This window comes from Pezoporus flaviventris, unplaced genomic scaffold (genome assembly GCF_033815535.1).
Source record: "Pezoporus flaviventris isolate CSIRO_AGI_PZ_B2104156 unplaced genomic scaffold, CSIRO_AGI_Pfla_v1 ptg000020l, whole genome shotgun sequence".
NCBI lineage: Eukaryota > Metazoa > Chordata > Aves > Psittaciformes > Psittacidae > Pezoporus > Pezoporus flaviventris.
In genome coordinates this window covers 3,895,435-3,917,704 of record NW_026892568.1, presented here as the reverse complement: position 1 = coordinate 3,917,704, position 22,270 = coordinate 3,895,435, and the positions used below count along the sequence as shown (strand labels likewise).

At 37.3% G+C, this 22,270-nt stretch overlaps 1 protein-coding gene across 5 annotated transcripts in view; it reads left to right on the top strand.

Annotated features, from left to right (window-relative positions):
• Nucleotides 1–22,270, top strand: part of STXBP4 (syntaxin binding protein 4) — a 66,211-nt gene that overhangs the window by 1,679 nt on the left and 42,262 nt on the right. Inside the window, exons 1-16 of one of the 5 annotated variants that reach the window (XM_061455399.1) lie at nt 1,598–2,256; nt 5,117–5,190; nt 5,379–5,474; nt 6,444–6,513; nt 7,317–7,391; nt 9,558–9,643; nt 10,451–10,580; nt 11,123–11,255; nt 13,287–13,393; nt 14,297–14,480; nt 15,491–15,569; nt 18,222–18,304; nt 18,796–18,892; nt 19,857–19,969; nt 20,631–20,717; nt 21,628–21,693. In XM_061455399.1, the coding sequence (XP_061311383.1) occupies nt 2,189–2,256; nt 5,117–5,190; nt 5,379–5,474; nt 6,444–6,513; nt 7,317–7,391; nt 9,558–9,643; nt 10,451–10,580; nt 11,123–11,255; nt 13,287–13,393; nt 14,297–14,480; nt 15,491–15,569; nt 18,222–18,304; nt 18,796–18,892; nt 19,857–19,969; nt 20,631–20,717; nt 21,628–21,693 (1,548 nt within the window). In that variant the 5' untranslated portion in view covers nt 1,598–2,188. Of the gene's footprint in view, nt 1–1,597; nt 2,257–5,116; nt 5,191–5,378; nt 5,475–6,443; nt 6,514–7,316; nt 7,392–9,557; nt 9,644–10,450; nt 10,581–11,122; nt 11,256–13,286; nt 13,394–14,296; nt 14,481–15,490; nt 15,570–18,221; nt 18,305–18,795; nt 18,893–19,856; nt 19,970–20,630; nt 20,718–21,627; nt 21,694–22,270 lie in introns of those variants that run through there. The other 4 variants (XM_061455400.1, XM_061455398.1, XM_061455395.1 and 1 more) reach the window with 4 other exon arrangements.

Below are 22,270 nucleotides of genomic sequence, written 5' to 3'. Positions count from 1 at the left end.
TTTGGGAAAGGCGAGTCGTAATAGTGTTGCCAGAATAGAATAGTTTACTGGCTGTTTGAGAACAGGTCCCAGTTTGTTTGCTGCATAAAGTAACAAATGATGTCTCTTGAAAATTTAGCCTTACTGATACTAGATTTTATGGAGTTTGAAGCTGTTACAGTATTCCTAGATCTTTCTGGAAGGAAGAAGTAATTTCTGTTCCCCTGAGTATGTTCTTGAATGGAAGGGAACTTGCAAGAGAAGCAGCGATACCATTTTTCTATATGAGACCTTTAGAAACACTAAAAGCAGCACAGGAGCAGAATTTTCAGGTAAAGAGGGACTGAAGCTTTGGGGGTGAGTTCAGTATGTATCGTTTACATTGAAGGAGGGATGGAGGAGCAGTTGTTTGAACAAGTGATGTATTACTGATAATAACTCTAATAAAAAGGGCTGAGAGCAATAAGCTTAATTCTAGTTTATATGTGCTTAAATTGTTTGGAAGTGTGTCATGTCTGGTCTAATAAAACTAAGTTTTTGCTGCTTAATGATGGAAAAGCATAGCCCGGAGCTGTACTTTTAATGGGAGGTGGGTGGTGGGTGCGTTTCTGTTGCAGAAAGCACATCTCTGGGAATAAGTTGTATTGGTCTGAGTGATTTGTTTTGATGAATGTTCCTCATACTGATACCACTGACTGAATTCCTCTGCTGCCAAGACAGTTTTGTCGGAAAAAGGCTGTTGGCATTTTATGTTCTGTAACCTGGCCTGCGACACATCTAATTGATCACGGTCCTTGGAATATCAGTAGCTTTTCTTTCATATCAGACTGTGATGCCAACAGGGTTAAACTGATGGAGAAAAGTTTACAAAGGGTCAGATTTTCTTCACTGAATGGATGTGAGCAGTCCAGTGGAGCTCTATACACTCTGGGAACTGTGGAGGCTGCTTCATATTCCCCACTTCTACCACTGCTTTGCTCCTTCATCTGTGGTGGGTCGCTTCACCCTTCTTTACCTCAGGCATTCAGAGTGGACTGAACACTACACAGCACATCACCTGAGCAAACAGATCTTGCTCAGAATGAAACCACAGTCACTACAACTTTAAAACAGAAGAAGGTGCCTGAGCTCAGTGTGTGCATTCCTGGCATAGCCGAGCTGTCCTGCTGTGCAGCTCCAGACGCTGACAGATGCTGTCTCATCACAGGGTTACTCCCTTTCTACTGAAACTCGGTGAAGATAGAATGTTTGGCTTTCTTTTTAAACTGCAATCTCTGTAAGATCTTTGAAAGAGGGGGAGTAATGGGAGTGCGTGTTCTGGTGCAAGCGTGGAAGGAAATAGCAGTTAACAGAGCTGATGTCGAGTGCTCAGATCTCCTAAAGATACTCACATCTCTGACAGAGCCAGCCTCAGATCAGAAGAGAGTCTTACCTCTGGGAACAGTGGTATATATTTTTATCACCTGGATTATGCTCAGTGTAATGATATAAATTCACCATTTTTATTTGATTTCACAAAAAAAAAACCCACCAAGACCATGTATCAGCTTCCATTTCTAGAGAAAATATAAAACTTCTGTGCTATCTTTTGACTGTTGAATATTGAAGTTCTAAAAACCAGATTAAAGCATGCCACAAGTGAATGCTGTGATTGAGAATGTAAAGTAATAGCATGTTGGCATTTGTTTCATTAATGCTTTCAGTCTGTCTACTTTGCTGGCTTTCCCTTTTGTGTGTGGATGTACATAATCCAGTCTGCTAGGAAGATTGCTTTAGAAAGGTCATGAGTTACTGCTTTTGACCTTGTTTGGAGGGAGTGTCTAAATGAACTATTGGAAGCACATGAGAAAATAAGTTTGCTTTAATTACTGCATTTGCTTTCAGCTGCTGGATAGAGACTCTATAATCACAGCCGTACCAAGTGCAAGGCAATTTTCTCTCCTTTGCATTTATCAGTGTTTAAAATTGCTATACATTTCCATTTGAAAGAGAGAAAAAGTAAACATTACCTTGATAGGTGAATTAGTCCATGTGACGCAGAGGGTTTCAGAGCAGATTAAGTAGGCAGAGACACTCGTCTCGAGCTCTGTCTGTTTGGGGTTTTCTTTAGTAGCAGAAATTGTCCTGCACGTACCCTGTATCCGGCTGAATTGGAAACCTCGGGTGTATTTTGGTTGCTTTGTCACTGCCTTTGCTGCTGTGCTGAAGAATGTCTTTGCTCTCACCAGGAGATGAAGATGAACCAGAGCGTTTTGATGGTCTTTCTCTCTTATACTGGTATGCTTAACCATTAGGTACCGATAGCATTTTCTAGTCTGTAATTGGGGAAAGTACAGTAAAGATAATTTAAAAGCTGTAGATTTTCTCAGCTTCTTTTCATTAGCAGATGAAGTTTATAATTTAGATTTTTGTGTCAAATACTTATTTTGAGAGGGAAGGGTATTATTCATCCATTGGTAAACCTAGGTAAATAGTTTGTCTGTACACAAAAATGACTAATAAGGTGAAATACAGATCAGAGGAATGTGCACAGCTGTATATTCTGCTAAGGCTCTAGAACATACAAAACATAAAGCTGTGAACTTCCTTGTGTATGCTGCTAAAAACTAGCCGGAAACAGTATAAAAGGTTTCATTTTAATTGCCTTTAATAGACCATCTACACAAAAGGATACTAGCCCAGTCTATCAGCATCGCAGAACTTCTGTCAGAGCATTGAGTTTAGTATATTTTAGTGTTACACGGTTAAATATTATGGAGCATTGCTTGTTTGTTTGATGTGTTGTCTCGTGTTTTCTGTGTGCTAAACCCTTGCTTACAAGTGGTTTTGCATGAGTTCTCAAGGCATGAGCCGTGACATCCGATTGTTTAATTTGAAGATCCATCTCTTACATTATATGGGATTCAAAACTAACACCAGAAGTCAGCAAGAGGCAGTATGCTAAACAAATTTGGGGCGCTTGAAGATCCTTGTCTTTTATGTGATAAAGTTACTTTAAACCACGTGTATTGAAGGGATTTAATCTTTAAAGCATAAATACAAACTGAATGTTTTGTAAAGGTGTCTGGTCAAAGTGTCAGTTCTTTTTAATTCTGTGTGGTGTGAAATCATGACAATTTCACTAGTTCAGAGATATCTTACTCCTCTCCGTTGTGAATTAGCAGTTTGTATACTCTCTGTATCCTCTTTGTCTGTGGTTATGATGTGTCTTTTGAAAGTATTTCCTGTTATTTCTAGAAATGTGGATCCTTTCTGAAGTGTTCTGTGCCTAGATTAGATCATATTTATACAGTCATGCTGCCTGGTTGCATATAGGTAGGTTCTGTGATTCCTGGTGAACTCTGAACTTTCAAGTCTGAGATTTGATCTTTTCAGGCTTTACTGAAGTAAACTTCTGTGTGAGGTTGGAATAACATTTGTTCTTGCTTTTTTATTGTACTAAAAGCCACTATGTGAGAACTGCTGAGAGGGTGGCAGAGCCAGGAACAGAATAGGAGTAGCAAAAGGCAAGACACAGAAAACCAGAATAATTGTCTGTCTGTTTTAAAGATCATAGTACCTTGTTTAAGTTTTCAAAGGTGGGTACAAATCAGGACAGACCTGTAAAGGGCATGACTAGTGTGTTGCCTTTTAGCTTCAAAACAGTTTAAATTCATGGGATAATTGAAGTGACAATACTAGGTAGGAATTCAAAGTACTCTGCTGTTGTAGGAGTAATCGTATCAGCAAAGTTCTGTTAGAGAAATAGCAGTTTTAAGGATTTATTTCTTTCAGACTGTGATTAAGTAAAAGCAGTTTGAATCACTTTTAGCCTTAGAAAGTATACTTTATGTCTGTCAAATAGGGGCAAGGTCATGTGCAGTCTTGTCAGTGCCCAAATACCTAACTGGGTGTCATCAGTTCCTTTTAGCCTGTGAAACAGACACTTCAAGAGATACTGCAGTGAAGGTGGGTGTTTGAAGCACAGCCTTCCTGTTTCTGTGTTTCTAAGGCTGAATTATTAGGTCCATTCTTACGGCCAGCATTTCTAAAGGAAGGGCTAATTCTGCAAATACTTGGGAATTTGAGGTTGTGGAACAAATTCTTGCTTTTCAGAGCAAGTGCTTATCCCTTGATAAAAATCTCATCCCGTTTTCTTACACAAAGCCAGAAAGAATTATGTACGTTGTTCAGAAGCTGGATCTCCTGCCTGGGGCTAGAATTTAGGAACATCTGGACCTTCTGGAATTCTCTCTTCCCTCTGGCATGGCACTGTTTAATGCCATGTACTGTGGGTTCGCAGAAATCCCCAGTTTCAGGCACAGAGTTCAGGCCATGTGCTGGATTTGGTAGCATGGGAGGATTTGGGTCACTGTCCTCCACTGTGATCTTCTTTTCCCCTCTGCTAATGATTTCTGGTTGTTCCATTTCACTTCAACATTATGCTCTAGAAAATGCAACTCCCTACCTAATATAGACCAATATGTAGGTCAAAGCAGAAAAACCTAAGTGGTGCTTCTGCTTTTTTCTGGAAGGGATCTGGTGAGACTACTCCAAAGTGAGAGGACAAAGGAGCTGGGTAAAAAAGACACTTGGATTATTAATGATCATTCATCTAAATTAAAATAAAATTGGTAATGGGTAACCTGGATTTATAGGAGTTCTTGACTCTTTGCATTCTCAGAGCTGATGCTGATGGTGTCTCTGATGGAACTGTAAGTGTGGGCTTCAGAACTCTTAATCCTTCCTTAATTTTTCAGCATTATCAGCTACCTCCAGAATACTTGTCTGCCTTTAGAAAATTTCACCTCAAAGTTCTATGTTAGATATCTTAGAAAACATTTTTGTATACACTGTCCTCACTGTGGTTTTGGGTCAGTATTCATTACCTGATCTAAGATGTTATGATATGGGGGTTTTGCCCAAAAGCTAAGCTGATCCAGACTGTGGGATTTTGTTCCTCTGTAATTATAATCCTTTTATTATAAAGAAAGTGGAATTCATCATTCAGCCTGAAATGCTTTGGGGGAAGAGGAATTAAAGTACGTGTACTTCGTTTTACCTTGCCATCTAATATTAGCTGTGAGGAGACTGATTTTTCACTGGGGAAAGAAGGGATGCTGCAGAGGGATTTAATGGATTTCATTTTATTCCTTAGGACTATCATGGGCCCTCATGGAATCAATCGAGCTGTGCACCGCATTTCTTTTTCTGACTGTCAAAATGGATTAGGTAATCACATTCCACATTCTCTTGATTCAGGGTAAACCAAATATAAAAACACCTGGTGAGGTTTTCCAGTTCACACTGTCATTAGTGGAAATTTCATTTGTCTAGCTTTTATGAATTTGGCTGTAAATCCATTCAGGGCAGTGGTGGAATAACCAATTTCCTGCTTGTTTCATTTGTTTCTTCTGCAGGAGTTAAAATTATTGGAGGTTATCGGGCACAAACAGCAGAAGATTATGGGATTTTCATAAAGAGAATTCTACCTGGAGGAGTTGCTGCTGTAGACAGTAAGTAATTTTAAAGGTTTTATTATATATATTATAAGGGATATGAAAAGCTGTCAGAAGAAGTCATCTTTGTTTTACTTCGTGGATAATGGTATTTAAAGTAGGATTTAGTCAGAGTTCACGATGCTTTGGCTTACTTTAAAATGGAGAAACAAAATTTGGACCCTTCATGGGAGAAGATTTTAATACTGTCAGTTCTTGAAAACGTGTTGAGATCTCGAGTTGGCTGGTGTGAAAGCAATTGGCAATGTCAGCACTGCTAAATGAGCACTGAGATTCTGGCCTTTTAATTCCTAAAGTATAAGAGTAGTGTTTCCTTTATAAAGCTAGTGATTTTTAATAAGTTCTGGCTATTTATTTTTTTAATGGCGGTTAAGATGTTCAGAAGAAATTATACTAGGCAGAGTTTGCAGTAATAAAGTTGTTAGTACAGACTGTACTTCTGTCATAGGTCTGTATATGGGGGTTTTGAGATTCCAGCTGGCCTTGTGCACAATGATCATTTAAAATAATCTATATCTACTTCAAAAGTGGATGTTCCTGAGCTTGAGATTTACAGGTGGTTACAAATAAAATTGGTTCTAAAAACATCTTGTAGGTATCTTTATGGATGTATAAAATGTTAATGCATTCATATGTGCTTACATCTGTGTTAAGCAGTGAAATGTAAATTCTAGTCCCACAAGTGTAAATAATACAAAGAGCTAAATAACATTTATTTTCAGTGACTATGCTGTGATTAGTACAAATGATTGATAGTTACTAGTCTTATCACAGTAACCTAGATTAATTAGGATCTGAACCTGATCTGCTACAAGTAATAAGGTTGTACATTGTACAGTAAATGTGACGTTGTTTATTGCATTAGGTCACATAAAATTGAAAGGAAAGTCCCTGTTTTATTACTGTGATATAATATGTTTACCGTTTTCCTATTGATTCATGCATTACTGTTGATTTCTTTACAAGGCCGTTTGCTCACTGGCGACCTGATTTTGGATGTCAATGGAGAAAACTTAATTGGAGTAACCAATGAAAGGTATGTTTATTCCGATTCCTAAATGTTTATTGGATCTTGGAATATTATATGTGGATTTTTTTGGCCATAATTGAGCACTGATTTCATAGAGCACACCGAGTTCCTTGGGGTTCAACTAGCAATTAATTTATCCTATAAATCTAATTCAGCGAAACTACCTTGGATTTGTTTTATAAGCTTTTATAATGACAGAATAAGATAGTTTCTTAATGACATAGATTACAGAATGTATGTGAAAATAACATTAAAATACATTAAGTTGTTAAAATATTTGTATAACTATCTGTTGGTTCAGTGCTGGTGAATGTGAATGAGGCAGCCAACAAGTATCATTGTTAGTAATGAAGGAGAAACTGTTCAGGAAAACCTGTAGAACGTGTTGGATGGTTTCTGTAGCTGGATCACCAGGGATCAGCACAGCTTAGCTGAAGACATAGGTAAAAAATTCAGAGAGAAATTCCAGTAACTATTGCTTAGGGCAGTACCTGAGCAGATGTTCTCCTCTGGTGCAGGCTGTTAATCCAGAAGGAATTCCAGGAAGGCAGCAGGATGGACCAAGGACAGATGAGAACAAAAGGGAAGGGGAAGAGAGGGCAATCCCAGTTTATTCCTGGCACAGACTCACCACAGTTCTCCAATGCTTCATTTGGGTTGTGCTGCTGGCAAGCATTTCTCTCTGTTTCTGGCAGTGAAAATGATAACTGCACTAACAGTTTGTCCATTCTCCTGCTCTTTTAGCATTACTCACCTGGACTTCTTGCCAGCACCCTGCTTTATTTATTTGGCTTTTTCCCCCCTTTTAGGGCTGTTGACATCTTGCGAACAGCATCAGCGTCTAACCACATGTCTCTGCTGGTTGCTAGAGATGAAGAAGCAAAGTAAGAAAAGATAAACCATTGCTTTAACCTCAGAGCTAATTAAAAGCCAGAGCTACATTTAAGGTTGGGGGGGTGGGCTTGCATGTGTTTTTCTTTCAGATTAGTTTAATCACAAAATCACACCACATGTCCCATTTTTCTGTGTTAGGATTTGATACCAATTCATTCTGAGACCATTTGCATCAATTAAAGTAGCAAGCTCAGGCCAATTTCAGCTTAATGAAGAGGATTGAAATGTTATGTTACCAGCTAATGCCATTAAAAATCATTTGCTGTGATAATTTTATTTTATACTTCTCACAAAGAATCGAGGAACCCATTAGACCTGCAGTGCCACAAGACTGCGTGGTTTAAGCTGGTCTTGCCTCCTGAAAAAAGACGGATTTAGACGTTGTTTCACCCCAGAAGTTTACTTTTTAGTCTTTCATGAGCCTTTGAATTAGCTCGGGTAAGTAGGTTAAACTGCTCAGTGCAGTAGGTAGTCGAAAATACATCCATTGTAAGGACATTTGTGTTAAATATTGCTTTAATCTTGCCCTTTAAAGTTAAGCACATAAAGCAATATTGGCAGCAAATCGTCAGAAATGGCAGGATCCAGGTCTCTATCCCCTCAAATCTCCGGAGGAGATGGCTGTTATGTAACCATATTTGATAATCATTGCAAGAGTACCTGCTGTTATTTGCCTTTCCTGGGATGTTCCATTTACAGACTAATCTCTTCATAAAGGAATTTTCTCTAAATTCCTTTAGCCTTTTGCCCAATTTAAGCTTCCTCTTCCTGCGCTTGTATATTTTGTATTTGCCAGACATTTAAATCCCTCTGTAACCTCTGACCTCTCCTTATTTTTTCAGACTGCCTAGATATATGTGAGGTCCACTCTTAATCTGCTTTTATCTCAAGCATACTGACCTAGTTCCTCCAAAGTCCTTGAATAATTCAAATCTCTCAGTCCTTTTCCTGTTCTGGTGTGTGCCCAATGGCCTGTGCAGAAGATGTCACTGCGCTCAGTCCTCACTCAGGCACCTGTGGATTAATTCCTTGTGACTGTAAATCCTGTGCTAAAAGCTTGTTTGATTTACACTCAGCTGCGTTTATGGCGGCTCCCTGCCTCTGGCATTAGTTTAATAAATTTTGTCTTTAATGCATCCAGCAGATACGAGCAGCCCTCTGCAGTCACTGGAATTACTTGGGAATTATGTTCCCAGCAATCAGTTAATTTATGTTCTCTCTTTAATTCTACGGTATTAATTTGCTGATGTTTCTGGCTCCCATCATTCTTTATTATCTCTTTTTTTTAATAATCTCTTATCACTGGGGTAACCATAGCTCAGATTATAAACTTCTCTAAATTAAGCTGCACCCAGATTAACCAAGAGGGTTTGTTTTCTCTTCAATACATGTGGTACGGGATGCACATCTTGTCCTGCGCATTTCTTACAATAGGATTGGTTTCAGCAAAGAACTTCTCCTTTTGTTCTTTATCACTGTTTTTTCCACAGTGCCTCTAACCAAGAATTTCCCTTTATTTCATCAGTTAGGGATGTAAAAACAGGTTTCATAATGAAAAAGATAAGCAAAGCCCAGGCGCACACAGTATTTAATATGTAATGAGATCTACCTCAGACTGTGTATTCCTGAGAAAGCTAAAGAGAAGTTAAAAATTTGCATCCGTTTTACTCATTCTTGAATAACCAATGAATGTATATTTTCTGTCTTTTTTTTGAGGTGCTACATCTCTGTTTGCCAGCCTCTGCTGGGTTCCTGTTTAGTGTAGTTAAACTAAAAGCATTCTTTAAGCATATTCATATGCTATAGGTATATTATGTGATGGCTTCTAATAGTAATAACTTGGTTTGGACCTAAGTATATCACTGTCCTATTATCTGTTGTTGACTTGAACTAGAAGTTTTAAAAGTTTTGAAATCGGGGGTAATAATTAAGCTTTTCTACCAATAGTCCATTTCATTCACAGTCGGCTGCTATTCCACCCTTAGCCTTCTGTATCACAGCAACTTTTCCTTGCCCCTTCTGAATACTCGATAGGGCTTTCTTCTTTCAGTTGAGGTTGAGCTGCCTTCTCTGAGGAAGGGAAACTGTCCAGTAGAAACAGTAGGAGGTTTCAAAGGGTGCATTTAAACCTGCAGAGTATCGTTTTATTGCCACAGGAAGGAATTTCATGACCTGATGGATAAGTACGGCTCTCACAGTGACATCAACTCAGCCAGAAGTTCTCCAACCCAACCATTATCTGGTGAGCGATTGCTTCCCAACCTGACGTAATCCTGTAGGACAGTGGTCCTGCTTCGCTGGAGTAGAAACCTGCGCTTAAAACTCTTTTCATCTCGGGGGGGAGGATATATTGAAGGAAGTGACTGCAAATCAGGCAAAACACACACGTTTATTTAGCCATTAATATTCAGTTTGTACTCTAAGCATGCACCTTGTGGGGTTTCAGTGTCAGTTTGCTCGACTCTTAAAATAAATACAGTACTGCCTACTTTCAGCAAGTTTAATTAATGAGCAGCATGAAAAGTATTTGGTGTTTGCACATTTCAAAGTACTAATAAAAATTTGAGCTACAATACCATGAATTCTAATCCTTGTGGAATTGTTGCCTAATTAGGATGCCTTTATATAGCCTGAGTTTCAACATATCAATATATATGTGTAGCATAATTGATTTAGCGTAAGGTGTCCCTGCCCATGGCAGGGGGGTTGGAACTAGATGATCTTAAGGTCCTTTCCAACCCTAACTATTGTATTATTCTATGATTCTATGATTGTTCTTTAGGGAAGTCAGTTCAAATCTATTTAATGGCTTTTGCACCCAGTTTGAAAAACCCATCAGGTGCTATGTTCTGAAGAGGTAAGCCTGGGTGATTCACAATTCTTACGCTGTTTAGACTTAATCTGTCTCTTGGTTGTCAGATTGCTTACAGTTTGTGTTTCCTAATATAAAAATAGTCCTACTGAGCTTCCTTCTGTGAGTTGAAATTGTGTTCTTTTTTCCTAATGTGTGCTTTAATTTCTTTTTTCATTATTTCTTCTTTTTTTTAAGCAAAATCTAATGACAGCCCTTCTTCTGGGTCATCCTCAAGGTCACAGAGCCCTCAGCTGCATCCGAAGGATAATGTCACGACCAGCAGCAGAAATAATTATGGCCCAGCACCATTCCCAAAGCTTGCAAAGTAATCTCCAAACCTAACTCTTGTATGAACTGTAGAAAATGTTGTATTTGGTTGGTCAGGAAACGTTTGGGTTGAGCACTAAGTATTCAGTTGTGTTGATTCATTTCTTAACTCCTATAATTTGCAATACCATTGATACTGCAAATTTCACTTTTCATAAGTTATTATTCTCATTTATTTATTGCTTTAGAAATAGATTAATCAGGTTGACTTTTGACTTCTAATGAATTGATTCTTCTGGTGTGTGTGCACCCAGGTAGTCCCACAAGCCTTGGATATATACAGTAGATACATACAGTAGAGAGGAGCTTTTAGCCTTGTAAAATAACCTATTAATTCTTTCTGTAATTGCCAGAATTGTGGCTGTTGATTTTGTAGTAAAGAGGCAGAGCAATGTTTGAACATGGAGATCATGTCCACTGTTTGTATTAGTTGCTGTAATACGTATTTGTGAAATCAGTAAGATAAAGATACTGCATCACTTGAGTCTCTATTGAGTATGTGGTTCTGTGAAGTAATTCTACTTTTCTTTCTCTTTGTAGCGATAGTGCATTTCAAATGATCTCTGTTTGCAAAGGAACAAGCCTAGGTTTGAATATTGTAGGAGGAATTAACAGAAATGAAGGACCTTTGGTATATATTCAAGAAGTTATCCCTGGTGGTGATTGTCACAAGGTAAAGGCCTTTTTTCACTCCCTCCCCTTCAGTCACCTCTATTTTTGCCTTCATTTAGTACCAACTTCAGTGGGTTTTATGTATGCAGATATATTTTAAATACAAAATTTATGTTGCTCTTTGCTTTCTCTTTAAACAGAGTTATCTCATTGCACTGTATCATGGTTACACGGCCATGACAATTATTCATGAGTTCATTTGGGGTAAACGAGGATCTTATTCCCCAGTTTACATATGAGAAAGTAGAAACCAACTTCTATAAGAGGTTGCATGATGCAAAGTAAATCAGCAAGGATGGGGCAAAGCTACAGATTGCATTTCTTCTCTTGGTTTTTGGTATTCAAAAAATCACTTTTCCCTTAGACTTCATTTAGCTGGATCCTTGCAGTTTGAAAGCTTTGTGTAGGCAAAGCAGGAGGAAAAATAGGACAGACTAATAAAATGTATGAATCAGTCCTGGTTACTTTTCATATATGACAAATGCAATATGTAAATCAAGAGGGCTTGTCAGTTTTGATGAACAAATGGTTGTTTGTTTCAAGTACATACAAATGTTTACCCAAGCATCTCCTTTTGCATCCTGAGTTATTACGGTTATTTGATGTGTAGATAACCAGTTTTTGCCTCTTGCCAAGCAAGAAGGTGCGAGTTAATTTCAGAGGCAATGAGTTTTGCCCTAAAAGTCTATAACTATTTGTGACTGCATTTGTGTAGATGAAGATTAATCCTAAAATGCCAAAATGGAAGGAAAAAATGCAGTTTCTTCAGACTTTTAGTAGATAAATGGTGATCATTCTTCTTTTCTCCTATTTCATTAGGGTTTCCAGAACATTTTTTCTCGTTGTAAACATGTAATTTAAAGCCTATCACACATAATCTGACTGAGACATGAATTTGCAGTAGGTTCTGATATTAGCAGGAGTAGAGGTAATTTCCCAATCCAGGTTATCCTGTTTGAGAAACCCAAGTAGCAGGCATATTTTAAATGTGTGCCACATGAGGGCAGCATTGAAATGGATATATTTGAATAGGCTGGAGGCAAGTGAAAGAGAAGATCTACATTTTCTTTCATCAAAACCAAAACAGTGACAAAAAAAGAGTAGTAAAGTGCTACCATAGGTTTGAAATAACACAGCTAAAATCATGCTATGTGGGTATTAAATTTATAAAATTATATTGGTTTTGGAAGGGTGTTTTATCTGTGAGCAGTTTGTATCATATGGTCAGATTGATTCTGTGGTCAATTTGTTAGGAGCTGAAGAACACAGACATGTTATTTGTAATTTGATGTGTATTAGACAAATGTCCCAACTAACTCTAACCGTAGGTGAATTACATGAATTTTCAGTGAAGTTATTGATGCTTCTTTTAAAATGTGAGTAAAGAAGGCTTTATCATAGTGAGATATCTAGCCTCACGTGCTTGAAGTCTTGTCTTACAGTCTCCAAGAGCGGAATGTGATATGTTACTGTGTTGTGAGATGTTTGCAATGAATTCAACGGAAACACAAAGTCAATATTATTTCTGTTGCATTTTTGACTGGTAAATTTCTAATAGAATAATCTGTTTTCTCATCAAGATGAATATGGCTAGTAAGTGCCTGAAGAGTCCCGTATTTAGCCAAGAACATTTGGTTTTGAAATACAAATTAATCCAGGTCACAACTGAATGAATTAGGAAAGAACCTTCCTGTAGTCAGATGGGTTGGTACTCCTTGCTGGAAAAATTACTACCTGTGGTTGGTTTGTTTAACAGAAACATGCGTCTGGATCCAAATTTCTTCTTTACACACTACCTGAGATCCATTCTGTCTGATGAACTTTTCTAATGACTGCTATCATGGTGATTAGATGATCATTTGATCTGTTTATTTCTGGAAGATTGGCAGGCAAAACATATAGCTGTTCTTGCTAGTTATTTTCTTAACCGATCCAAAGGAATAAGGTAAACTGCTATGATTATACAGTTCTTTTTAGAGTGTTAGCAGTTAATAGAAATGTTGTGGGTTTTCTTTTTTATTTGTTATGTTAGGATGGACGATTGAAGCCAGGAGATCAACTGGTATCTATAAACAAAGAGTCAATGATTGGTGTCTCCTATGAAGAGGCAAAAAGTATAATCAACAGAACAAAGATGAGGTATCTGGTAACCCTCTAAATCAGCTCACCAAAATGGTTATTGTTTGACATTTATGGTCAGATTAATGGGAAATATCTTCTCATTGGAGGTAATGGAAGGGATATTAATTCTTTTAAGCTATTCAATTGCAATATTATTTCCTAGAAAAAGACAGAAATGTGTCTTTTAGACCGGTGCTATTATGACGCTTTCATAGAATCATAGAATAGTTAGGGTTGGAAAGGAACTTAAGATCATCAAGTTCCAATCCCCCCTGCCATGGGCAGGGACACCTCACACTAAACCATGTCACCCAAGGCTCTGTCCAGCCTGGCCTTGAACACTGCCAGGGATGGAGCATTCACAGCCTCCCTGGGCACCCTATTCCAGTGCCTCACCACCCTTACAGTAAAGAACTTCTTCCTTATATCCAATCTAAACTTCCCCTGTTTAAGTTTTAACCCGTTACCCCTTGTCCTATCACTACAGTCCCTAATAAAGAGTCCCTCCCCAGCATCCCTGTAGGCCCCCTTCAGATACTGGAAGGCTGCTATGAGATCTCCACGCAGCCTTCTCTTCTCCAGGCTGAACAGCCACAACTTTATCAGCCTGTCTTCCTACAGGAGGTGCTCCTGATCATCCTCGTGGCCCTTCTCTGGACTTGTTCCAACCGTTCCATGTCCTTTTTATGTTGAGGACACCAGAACTGTACACAATTAATTCCTTTCAAAAGAAAAAACCCAAAGCCACAGTATTTGCCTTTTTAATGATGAGGAATAAAACATCCTTTTAGAAAAATAGTTAAAGCATACATGGTGCTTGGGAAAACGTGGTTTTTGCAAGAGTAATGTAGAATCCTACATTAGGATTATTATTATTAGGATAGCAACAATGTGCTGAAACTTTCTTGATTTTAATTTTAGGTCTGAAAGTTTTTGGGAGATAGCTTTTATTAGGCAAAAAAATATTCCCAGTTATTCAGAGAGTCTGCAGCGTCCTTCCAGCCTCTTAACATCTTCTATAGCATATGGAGACCAACAGGCTGCACTACTTAGTTCTCTTGCATCTCCTAATGGGAAGCTTGTTTCCACATTCATTCCAAATGTGGTGAGTATACGTACTACTCCTCTTAGTATAAAGTGAGCAAATGGTTGTTTTTTCCTAATTTCACTGGAATTTCAGTATAGGGTTGTTTTAACTCAGTTTCCATCCAGTAAAAGAATGACTGGCTCTTTTTCCTGGCAGTCATCAAGACTTTTCCAGAAAACATGTTGTGTAACAGTAGAGTAAAACACACTGATGAGAGGATTAAGAGTATGACTTGACTTGTGGTAAGAAAACAAATCAAATAAAATAAGCATCAACTGTGTTCTTAGGTACAAAGTTCTCCTCACTTTGGAGGAGTAAAGTTTCAGAATTAGGTGTACGTATTGTTATATATTTCGGAGGTAAAGTACTCTCTGATCACTTCACATATGTGAGTACAACATGAGCTCACAAGTTACACTTCCTCTGTGATTCTTTTTTTACTTAAATTCAGAGTTCTGGTTTATTCCCTTTCTTTCGGCTAAGCAGCAGGTGTTTTAATTCATAGAGCTCATACACTGTTAGTGTAAAGAAATAATGTTGACCATAAGAAAGAAGGTTTAAAAACTATTATTTCAATTTAAAAAAAAATAATTCATTTTTTGTATTTTTTTAAACTATTGTCTTTGAACAAGAAAGAATAAATGCCTCATGTCAAACATAAGGTCAGAGCAGGTCATCCTCAGTTGTTCTTACATTTGTACTTTAAATTCTTGCCCATTTTTCTTTCCTGTTTGAGATACGGAAACAGGTTGCCTAGAGAGACTGTGCTCTCATAAGCTGTGAAGATATTCAAAACCAAACTCAGCTTTTGATAAGGTCCTGATCTAACTTTATTGAACAGCATTCCTTCTCACCTCCCAACCTGCCTATGCGTTCCATTTTCTCCTAGGGCTGTTTTGATCTATCCAGCCCTATTTCTCGCCGAGTCTTCCTTCCTCTCCCTCTCATTTACATTAATGTGTATTTCTAGTTCAGCTTGTGATCTGCTTTAGAAATGGTATTATGTGATTTTTGCTTTTCTTTTACAGATCCAGACTGGAGTCATGACAGGAGAGCAGTCTCCAATTACTTCTCTAGACAGCAATCCTACTGATGTGTCTGCCACTGGTAAAGGCTGATTTAATTCCCTGCCACCCATTTTTCCTTCAGTAACTGCCATAGAGAAAATAGTACAGAGTGAGACTCAGTAGTCTTTAAAAAAGGAATATTGCACTGGGTTTATAGTACTAAATAAAGGACTGAGATCAATGGATTGTTTAGCAGCTTCTGTCAAATTCAACTTCCATTGTCTTTAACAAACAGCTGAAACCAAATGAGCGATCACAACGTTTGCTATACAGCAGTAATGATAATATACTCAGTAGAAACCAGATAATGAAGACTCACATATAGATCAAGATTAGGTTGCCATAGAAACTGTGCTTTCTTGATCTGATGAGATTCTGGGGATGTATACTGCTTGTGCTCTTCTTTTTTGATCAGGGCAGCATACTGGAAGGATAATAACATGCAGGCCTCTGTAACAGTTCTTCGATTAATAACAAGTAGAATGCATATGTGTGTATTTAAGAGTCATGACATTTAAACAAAGACAATAGTCACTTTTATTATATAGGTTAAAAAACCCAACACCACTGAACAATTGTAATTCCTTTGGGAAACAAATATGTGTTGTATTTACACGCAGTGAAAATTCAGTCCTCTGATATAATAATGAATCTCAATTCATACCATAATAGACCTGATTTTGTTCTGTATTTCTATATGAATACCTGAACTATATTCTTTAGCTTCAGGCAGTAGTGTGTAAGCATAACCTGTATTTATCATACAGAGAAAAGGAAGGACAAACATACAGGATCTGATTGATTCTAGATGTTATTTAAATTGTACCTGTATTTATCATGTCACGTATTAGATATTCTAATTTAAAATGAAGCAGTCTCCATATCGCACATCTGAGCAGTTGGCTTCCTTCCTTGGAGGGTGAACTGACAGAATGTGAACTTTTAAAACTGAAAAGTCGTAGTGTAGAATCCACCTGGAGTTTAATGATCACACATTTATTTCACATTGATCATGACAAACTAAATCAGAGCAACAAGACAAAGGGCTATTTTTTTAATCAGAATATGAGTCTCTGGGTTCATATAATGCAATACACAGGAGCATCATTGCTGCTTAAAAAGACCAAGAAGGCCACAGTTCTTTAACACATCTGAAGAGCTTAGCTGGTAGAGTGGAAAGCAGAAGTACTGCAGCTCCTGTTTGTACTGTTTCTTGTCATTTTAAGTTTTAGTCTTACCGAACAGCACATCCTTATGTGCTCTCTCCTGCTGCCCTTTTTCAAGGATAAACTCTCAAAGATAACCTTGAAAACTCAAAGTAGCTCTTAGATGATTTTTTTTCTTAGTGCTGTAAGAAAAATCAGCATAGTTTTGAGAAATTCTTGCCCAAACTCATACACAAGGCTGTTTCATTCTGAGCTGAAAGGACGTGTGCCAATTCAGCTGAGGTTCTAGCCCACTGTCTTCAGAATTTAATATAGCATGTGAGAGGTGTTAGTGTCAGAGATTTTCAAGATGTTTTGGTTTATGCTTTTGGCAAAGAAGGAGAATGTAAATCACTTTGAGCTTGGAAACAGATAGCTGTGAAAGTGGGAAAAAAATTCTATGAGATTCCTTCTGTTCCTTTAGAGAGCATCTCAACCTGCAAGAGCCTTTAGTTCTCTCAAATGCTGGTTTTGTTTTCAGTACCACTCTAGTTCATTAACGAAATAATTAAGACACACATTATATTTATAAATAATGAATGAAAATGAGTATTCCATTTTCTTCTGAAAAAAAAAAACAAGTCAGTGAACTTGTTCTATTGCCACACATTTAAAATCTGAGGGAATTGATAGTTAACTGCTCCTTTTGCCTGCTGTCTGTGATCAGAAGATTTCAAAGCGTGCTGCTTCTCATGTTGTATCCATAGGTGTGTTTGAAACATGACCAGTCTGTGGCACACACACACGCACACACACAAAGAAGTCCATTACTCTGAAATCTTGCACATGAACTGCTTGGTGCTGCTAACTTCTGTTCCTTTCCTCAGCTTAATCATTTGGGTATGTTGGAAATAAAATAGATGCAGCATGAGTTGTTAATGCAACTAGCTAAAACTATGCAGTCTGTAAGGACCAGAGAAGAGGGGGATGATGGATGATGGCTTAATGAATGATAGTTCTTGTAAAAAGAGTTCCTTCCCAGGAAAAAAATACTGGAATTCAGTCTAAGCTACAGCCCTTAGTTGGCAACAGGTCATTCCCTCTCTTTCCACAGTGTTTTCCAGATCACTAGATCCGCTTTTGGGAACTGTTGATTGTGCCAAGGGTGTGTCTTGAAGGTCTTTCTCAGAATTCACAAGTGTGTTTCCCCTTCTGTTTCCAGAGTAACTGTGTATCTCTGAGAGAAAATACCACAAGTGTAAGCCATATGCTTGATGGATCAATCAAAGTTATTCTGGTTTCTTTCTGCTAATTTGCAGCTTGTCACTTTTTGATGGGGAAAACTAGTTTTAAGTGATTGATACTCAAAATTTTTTGTTTGTTACAATTATGTCCTTTAAGAAAAAAGTCAATCTAAATATTAACATTTATTTGTGGCAAATGGGCATTTAGCTGCCATCCTTTTGATAAGCAGATCTTCAGAACAAATCTTTCAAAGGAAGAGTTACAACTATATCATTATTTAATGTTCATTATTTTCTGCTTAGTTACTGCTCCCAGCCAGAATGATGATTATGAGCTGCAAGGAAGGAACTCCACTGTTCGTCTCAAAGCAGAAAAGCTGGAAAGGGTAAATACTTGTAATCTCTTGAGTTGTCCTTTCTATCCCTTCATGATCCATGTAAAACATCTGGAGCGTATTTCTAGGCTGACAAGGTTTAAGGTATGAATTATACACCAAATTTTCTGTTTGAATAGTTTTTTTAGGTTGCAGACTGATGTCTCATTTTATGTATTGGGCAAATTGCTGTTTTTGTTAATCTAATTACTGAAACTCTTCCGGGAATCTGAATATCCCTCAGGATTTTTAAGGCAGTTATTAAGGACAAAGGGGTTTGCTTATTACACTCATCCGTATTCAAGGTTAAATAATATCTGAACATCTCTCAATTAGAAGGAAAAGTCACAGAGTGTCTCTGGAATAAAAGTGTTGTCAGTGAGAGTGTACTATGAAACAAAGGCTCTTTGAAGTATAGCTCTTTAATTACTCCCCCTTGTCCCTGCAGTCATTATCCCCAGTCCTCTCTTTTTTTTCCTCCAAATTAAGTTTTCTCCTTCCAGGCGTTGAATTATCTTGGGATTCAGCCCACAGATGAACAGCAGCAAGCCCTCAGGCAGCAACTTCAGAAAGACTCTAAAGGAACAGTGTCTTTTGGAGGTAATAATTTGTTAATTACCATGGAAAAAAATGAGATGTGGGAATATAGAAATGATGATAGATAATAACCGTTAATATCTTCTGTGTCAGTGTTGGGTTGCTACTGCAACTAAAATGATACTTTGAGGCTTTTTTTTATTCTCCTGTATGAAAATAAGCTTGGAATTCTGAAACTAAGTAATGGGGAAGGAAATCACGAATTTGTCTGATAAGAGCAGCCTTGAGAAACTTGGGATTAGTGCTCACAGATTCCTACATTTTTGCCTTGACAATAGGTTAATTGTTCCAAAAATCACCTGGGATAGTATTCATGATTAAAGGGACTTCTTGAAGGAACTACACTGACAGCTCTTTAACTTCTTTAGTTTGTGAGAGGCAAGAACATTTCAACTATTGCATATAGAAAGGCAGACCATCATTATTTTTCTTCTAGTTAAGTCTAATTCTGGTGGGAACGAGTCGCTTCTGTTGGTTATGACAATTTTGGTAGGTGACACTAACAATTTAAGAATATTTCTTATAAACTGTGAGACATGATAGTTCTGATGCTAAAACTGATGGAAATTTCACTTTTCCTAAAGTTTAAGAAAAACAGCATCAAACACTAGTATATAAAGATAACTTCTGTACTTAACCACCCAAAAAGACACTGGATTTTCAAATCAGGTATCAAGAAAGACACTGGAATGTGAACTTCACACCACCTTTTGTTTTCTCCTTCACACCTTGACTCAGGGATATTTTATCCCAAGGTCTTTGTTGAATATTCTGATTCATTACCAAATGTTTCTGTTCAGAGGGCTCTGTCTGATTGTCATGTTTTCCTATAGAAATCTAATGGAGGGCAGACGCTGCATTTATAAAAGAGTAGCCTTACATTGTGGTTTTAGTGTGTTGTATTTAGCGATACTGCTGCAAAACTCGACTTGTGAAATACAGCAACAAAATCTAACCCGTTTTTTAGATTTCATTGAAGTTTCAAAGAATCTGTGCTCTATGCAATTGAATGCAACAGATGATGGCCAAAAATCTCCAACACCTGGAGTCAATGAAATTACCAGCTTCCTGGATTCACAGGTAAAATGCGTGCCTGCACAGTGTTTAGTTTTGGGAGGAGACTATTGGAGTTTCTTACATATAAGATTACTCCAAATCATGGACAGATATTTAGAACAGCTCCATATTGCAATGTTCTTTAAGATAACCTAGTTCCTGTGAAGCTTTTTAAAGCAACCTACTTTGCAGAAAGCAATTCACATGATTACGTTGTAATTTGCTGTAAGTATGGACAGCAGTGATTTACTGAGGTTTCTTAATGGAATACGTATTGCAACTACCTGTGTGAGTGATAAACAGTTATTGGGTCGAGTGATTTCCACAACTGCTGTAGTAAAAATCGCTTTCTTCTAGGGTTGACTTTAAGAAAGAGCATTTTCAGTGTAGGAATAGTAAAATAAAATCATGTATTATTAAAATACTGAAGAAAACAGGAGCTGTAAATGGTATAATCTTGATACTTTAAAAACATATTATTAATCCTTTTTAACAGGAAAAGTATTTATTGTTTTGGAAGGCAAGTTGGGCAGAATTTTCTTAAACATTTTTAGTATTTTCAGAGCTTTAAATTATTGTAAAAATAAAATTTTCCTCTTATTTTACTAACGACCTTGTAAGAGAAGATGTTATGGAAGATGCAGTTAAAAACATGTTCTAACCTTTAGTATTTAAATATGCACAGATTGTAACCTCTGATTCTTTGGAAGATGATGTGGAAAGACTTAAGAAAGAGAGAAATGATGCTTTAAAAGAAATGAGTAAATTAAAGGTAATCTTACTTTCCCTTTGCTTTGAGTTACTCAAGAGGCTAATTTCTTTTTGAGTGTATATAGTAATTTACTATTTTTCTTTTGAATTTTATGTGCTATTTTTGATGAATACATAAAAAAGCAAAGCAAACAGCCCTAATGTTTGAAGGTTGTTTGCTTACAATATGTTTCTGGAGGCGGTGAATTTGATTTGTTATGTTGAATACTAGGGCATTTTTTATCTGATTCACAGAGAAATGAGTCTAAGCAGACTTTTAACAAAAGTGAATTTAGAGAAGTGATTTGCATAGCAATTTTATTTAGAAACGTGTGATCCTGGGAACTGCAGTTCCCTGGCATCTGCTGATACTTCTGGAAGAAGTCAGAACTGGAGGATAGATTAATCTGTTTTCAAAATTAATACCTATTTTCACAGACATTACAAAATGCCTAAGACCCAAAGCCACAAATACATTTGTTGTTTCTTAATAACTTGGGCTACACCCGTTGTGCTATGCTCCTGAATTTCTTTTTTCACAACCAGAAACATAAGAAGTCCTGATGCAGAATTAAATGTGTGTTTTACTTGTCTCACAGGAATGTTCAGTGAGTAATCCTCAAATGCCCAAGAAATTTGAACAGTTATCAATGAACCCTTTGAAAAACTGCCTTTTAGATTAAGATTTGGCTTTGTCACAGGTTCTGTAAATGCTGTTGATTATTATTTCCATCAGAACATTTTGGATAGGTGTGTTTCTGATGATGCAACATTAATAACAGACTTATATTGTGGCCTAGAAACACAGTGGCCACAGAAACATATTGATAGAACTGAAGTGTTGCTAACTGTAGTTGTGAAAAAGCTAATTGGGTTTTAGGAATAAAAACTCTCTGATTTCAGACCTGATTATTAATTTCTTTTTTTAACAGGAAAAATTATCTGAATCCATGAATTTAGAGAAACAGTTAACAGAGCAGCTACAGATCGTCAAGCAAGTATGTTGAAGTTTCTTTAAACAGAAAATATTCTCCTTTTTTTACTGTTATTTGTGGGAGAAGGAAGCATTTCTTTCTTGAATCTCATATAGACTATACTTCCCCAGTGACTTCAACACAAAGTGGTTCTTTTGTAACTACAGAGCTTTTGATTAGAATTGGAGAATACTGATCCTTAAGTTTTTAGAGCAGTAATTCTCTACTGTTGAATTGAGGCTGAAAACTGTAAGATAAGCTGGATCAGGTAAGTTGGGTAATAATGTACCTGTCTGGTCTTAGGTGTTCTTGAAGTGATTTTCCTGTTCTTAGGCAACAGTGTGCCTGTTCTACAGACCAAACGTTAACTACTTCATATGTCAGCCAGAGTTTTAAGTATGAAAATATAGACACTTGACAATTCTACCTGATACGTACCAGGAAAAAAATGGTAGTGTTTTGTGAAGAATGCCTTGTTTACGTCTCCATACCTATCCATGAGAGAAGAAATCAGAGTTTCGTATGAAATTTAGCCTTCTTGTGTCTCTTTAAGGAAATTTCCAATTATATGTAAATCCCATGTAATTTGTAGCCTGGATTC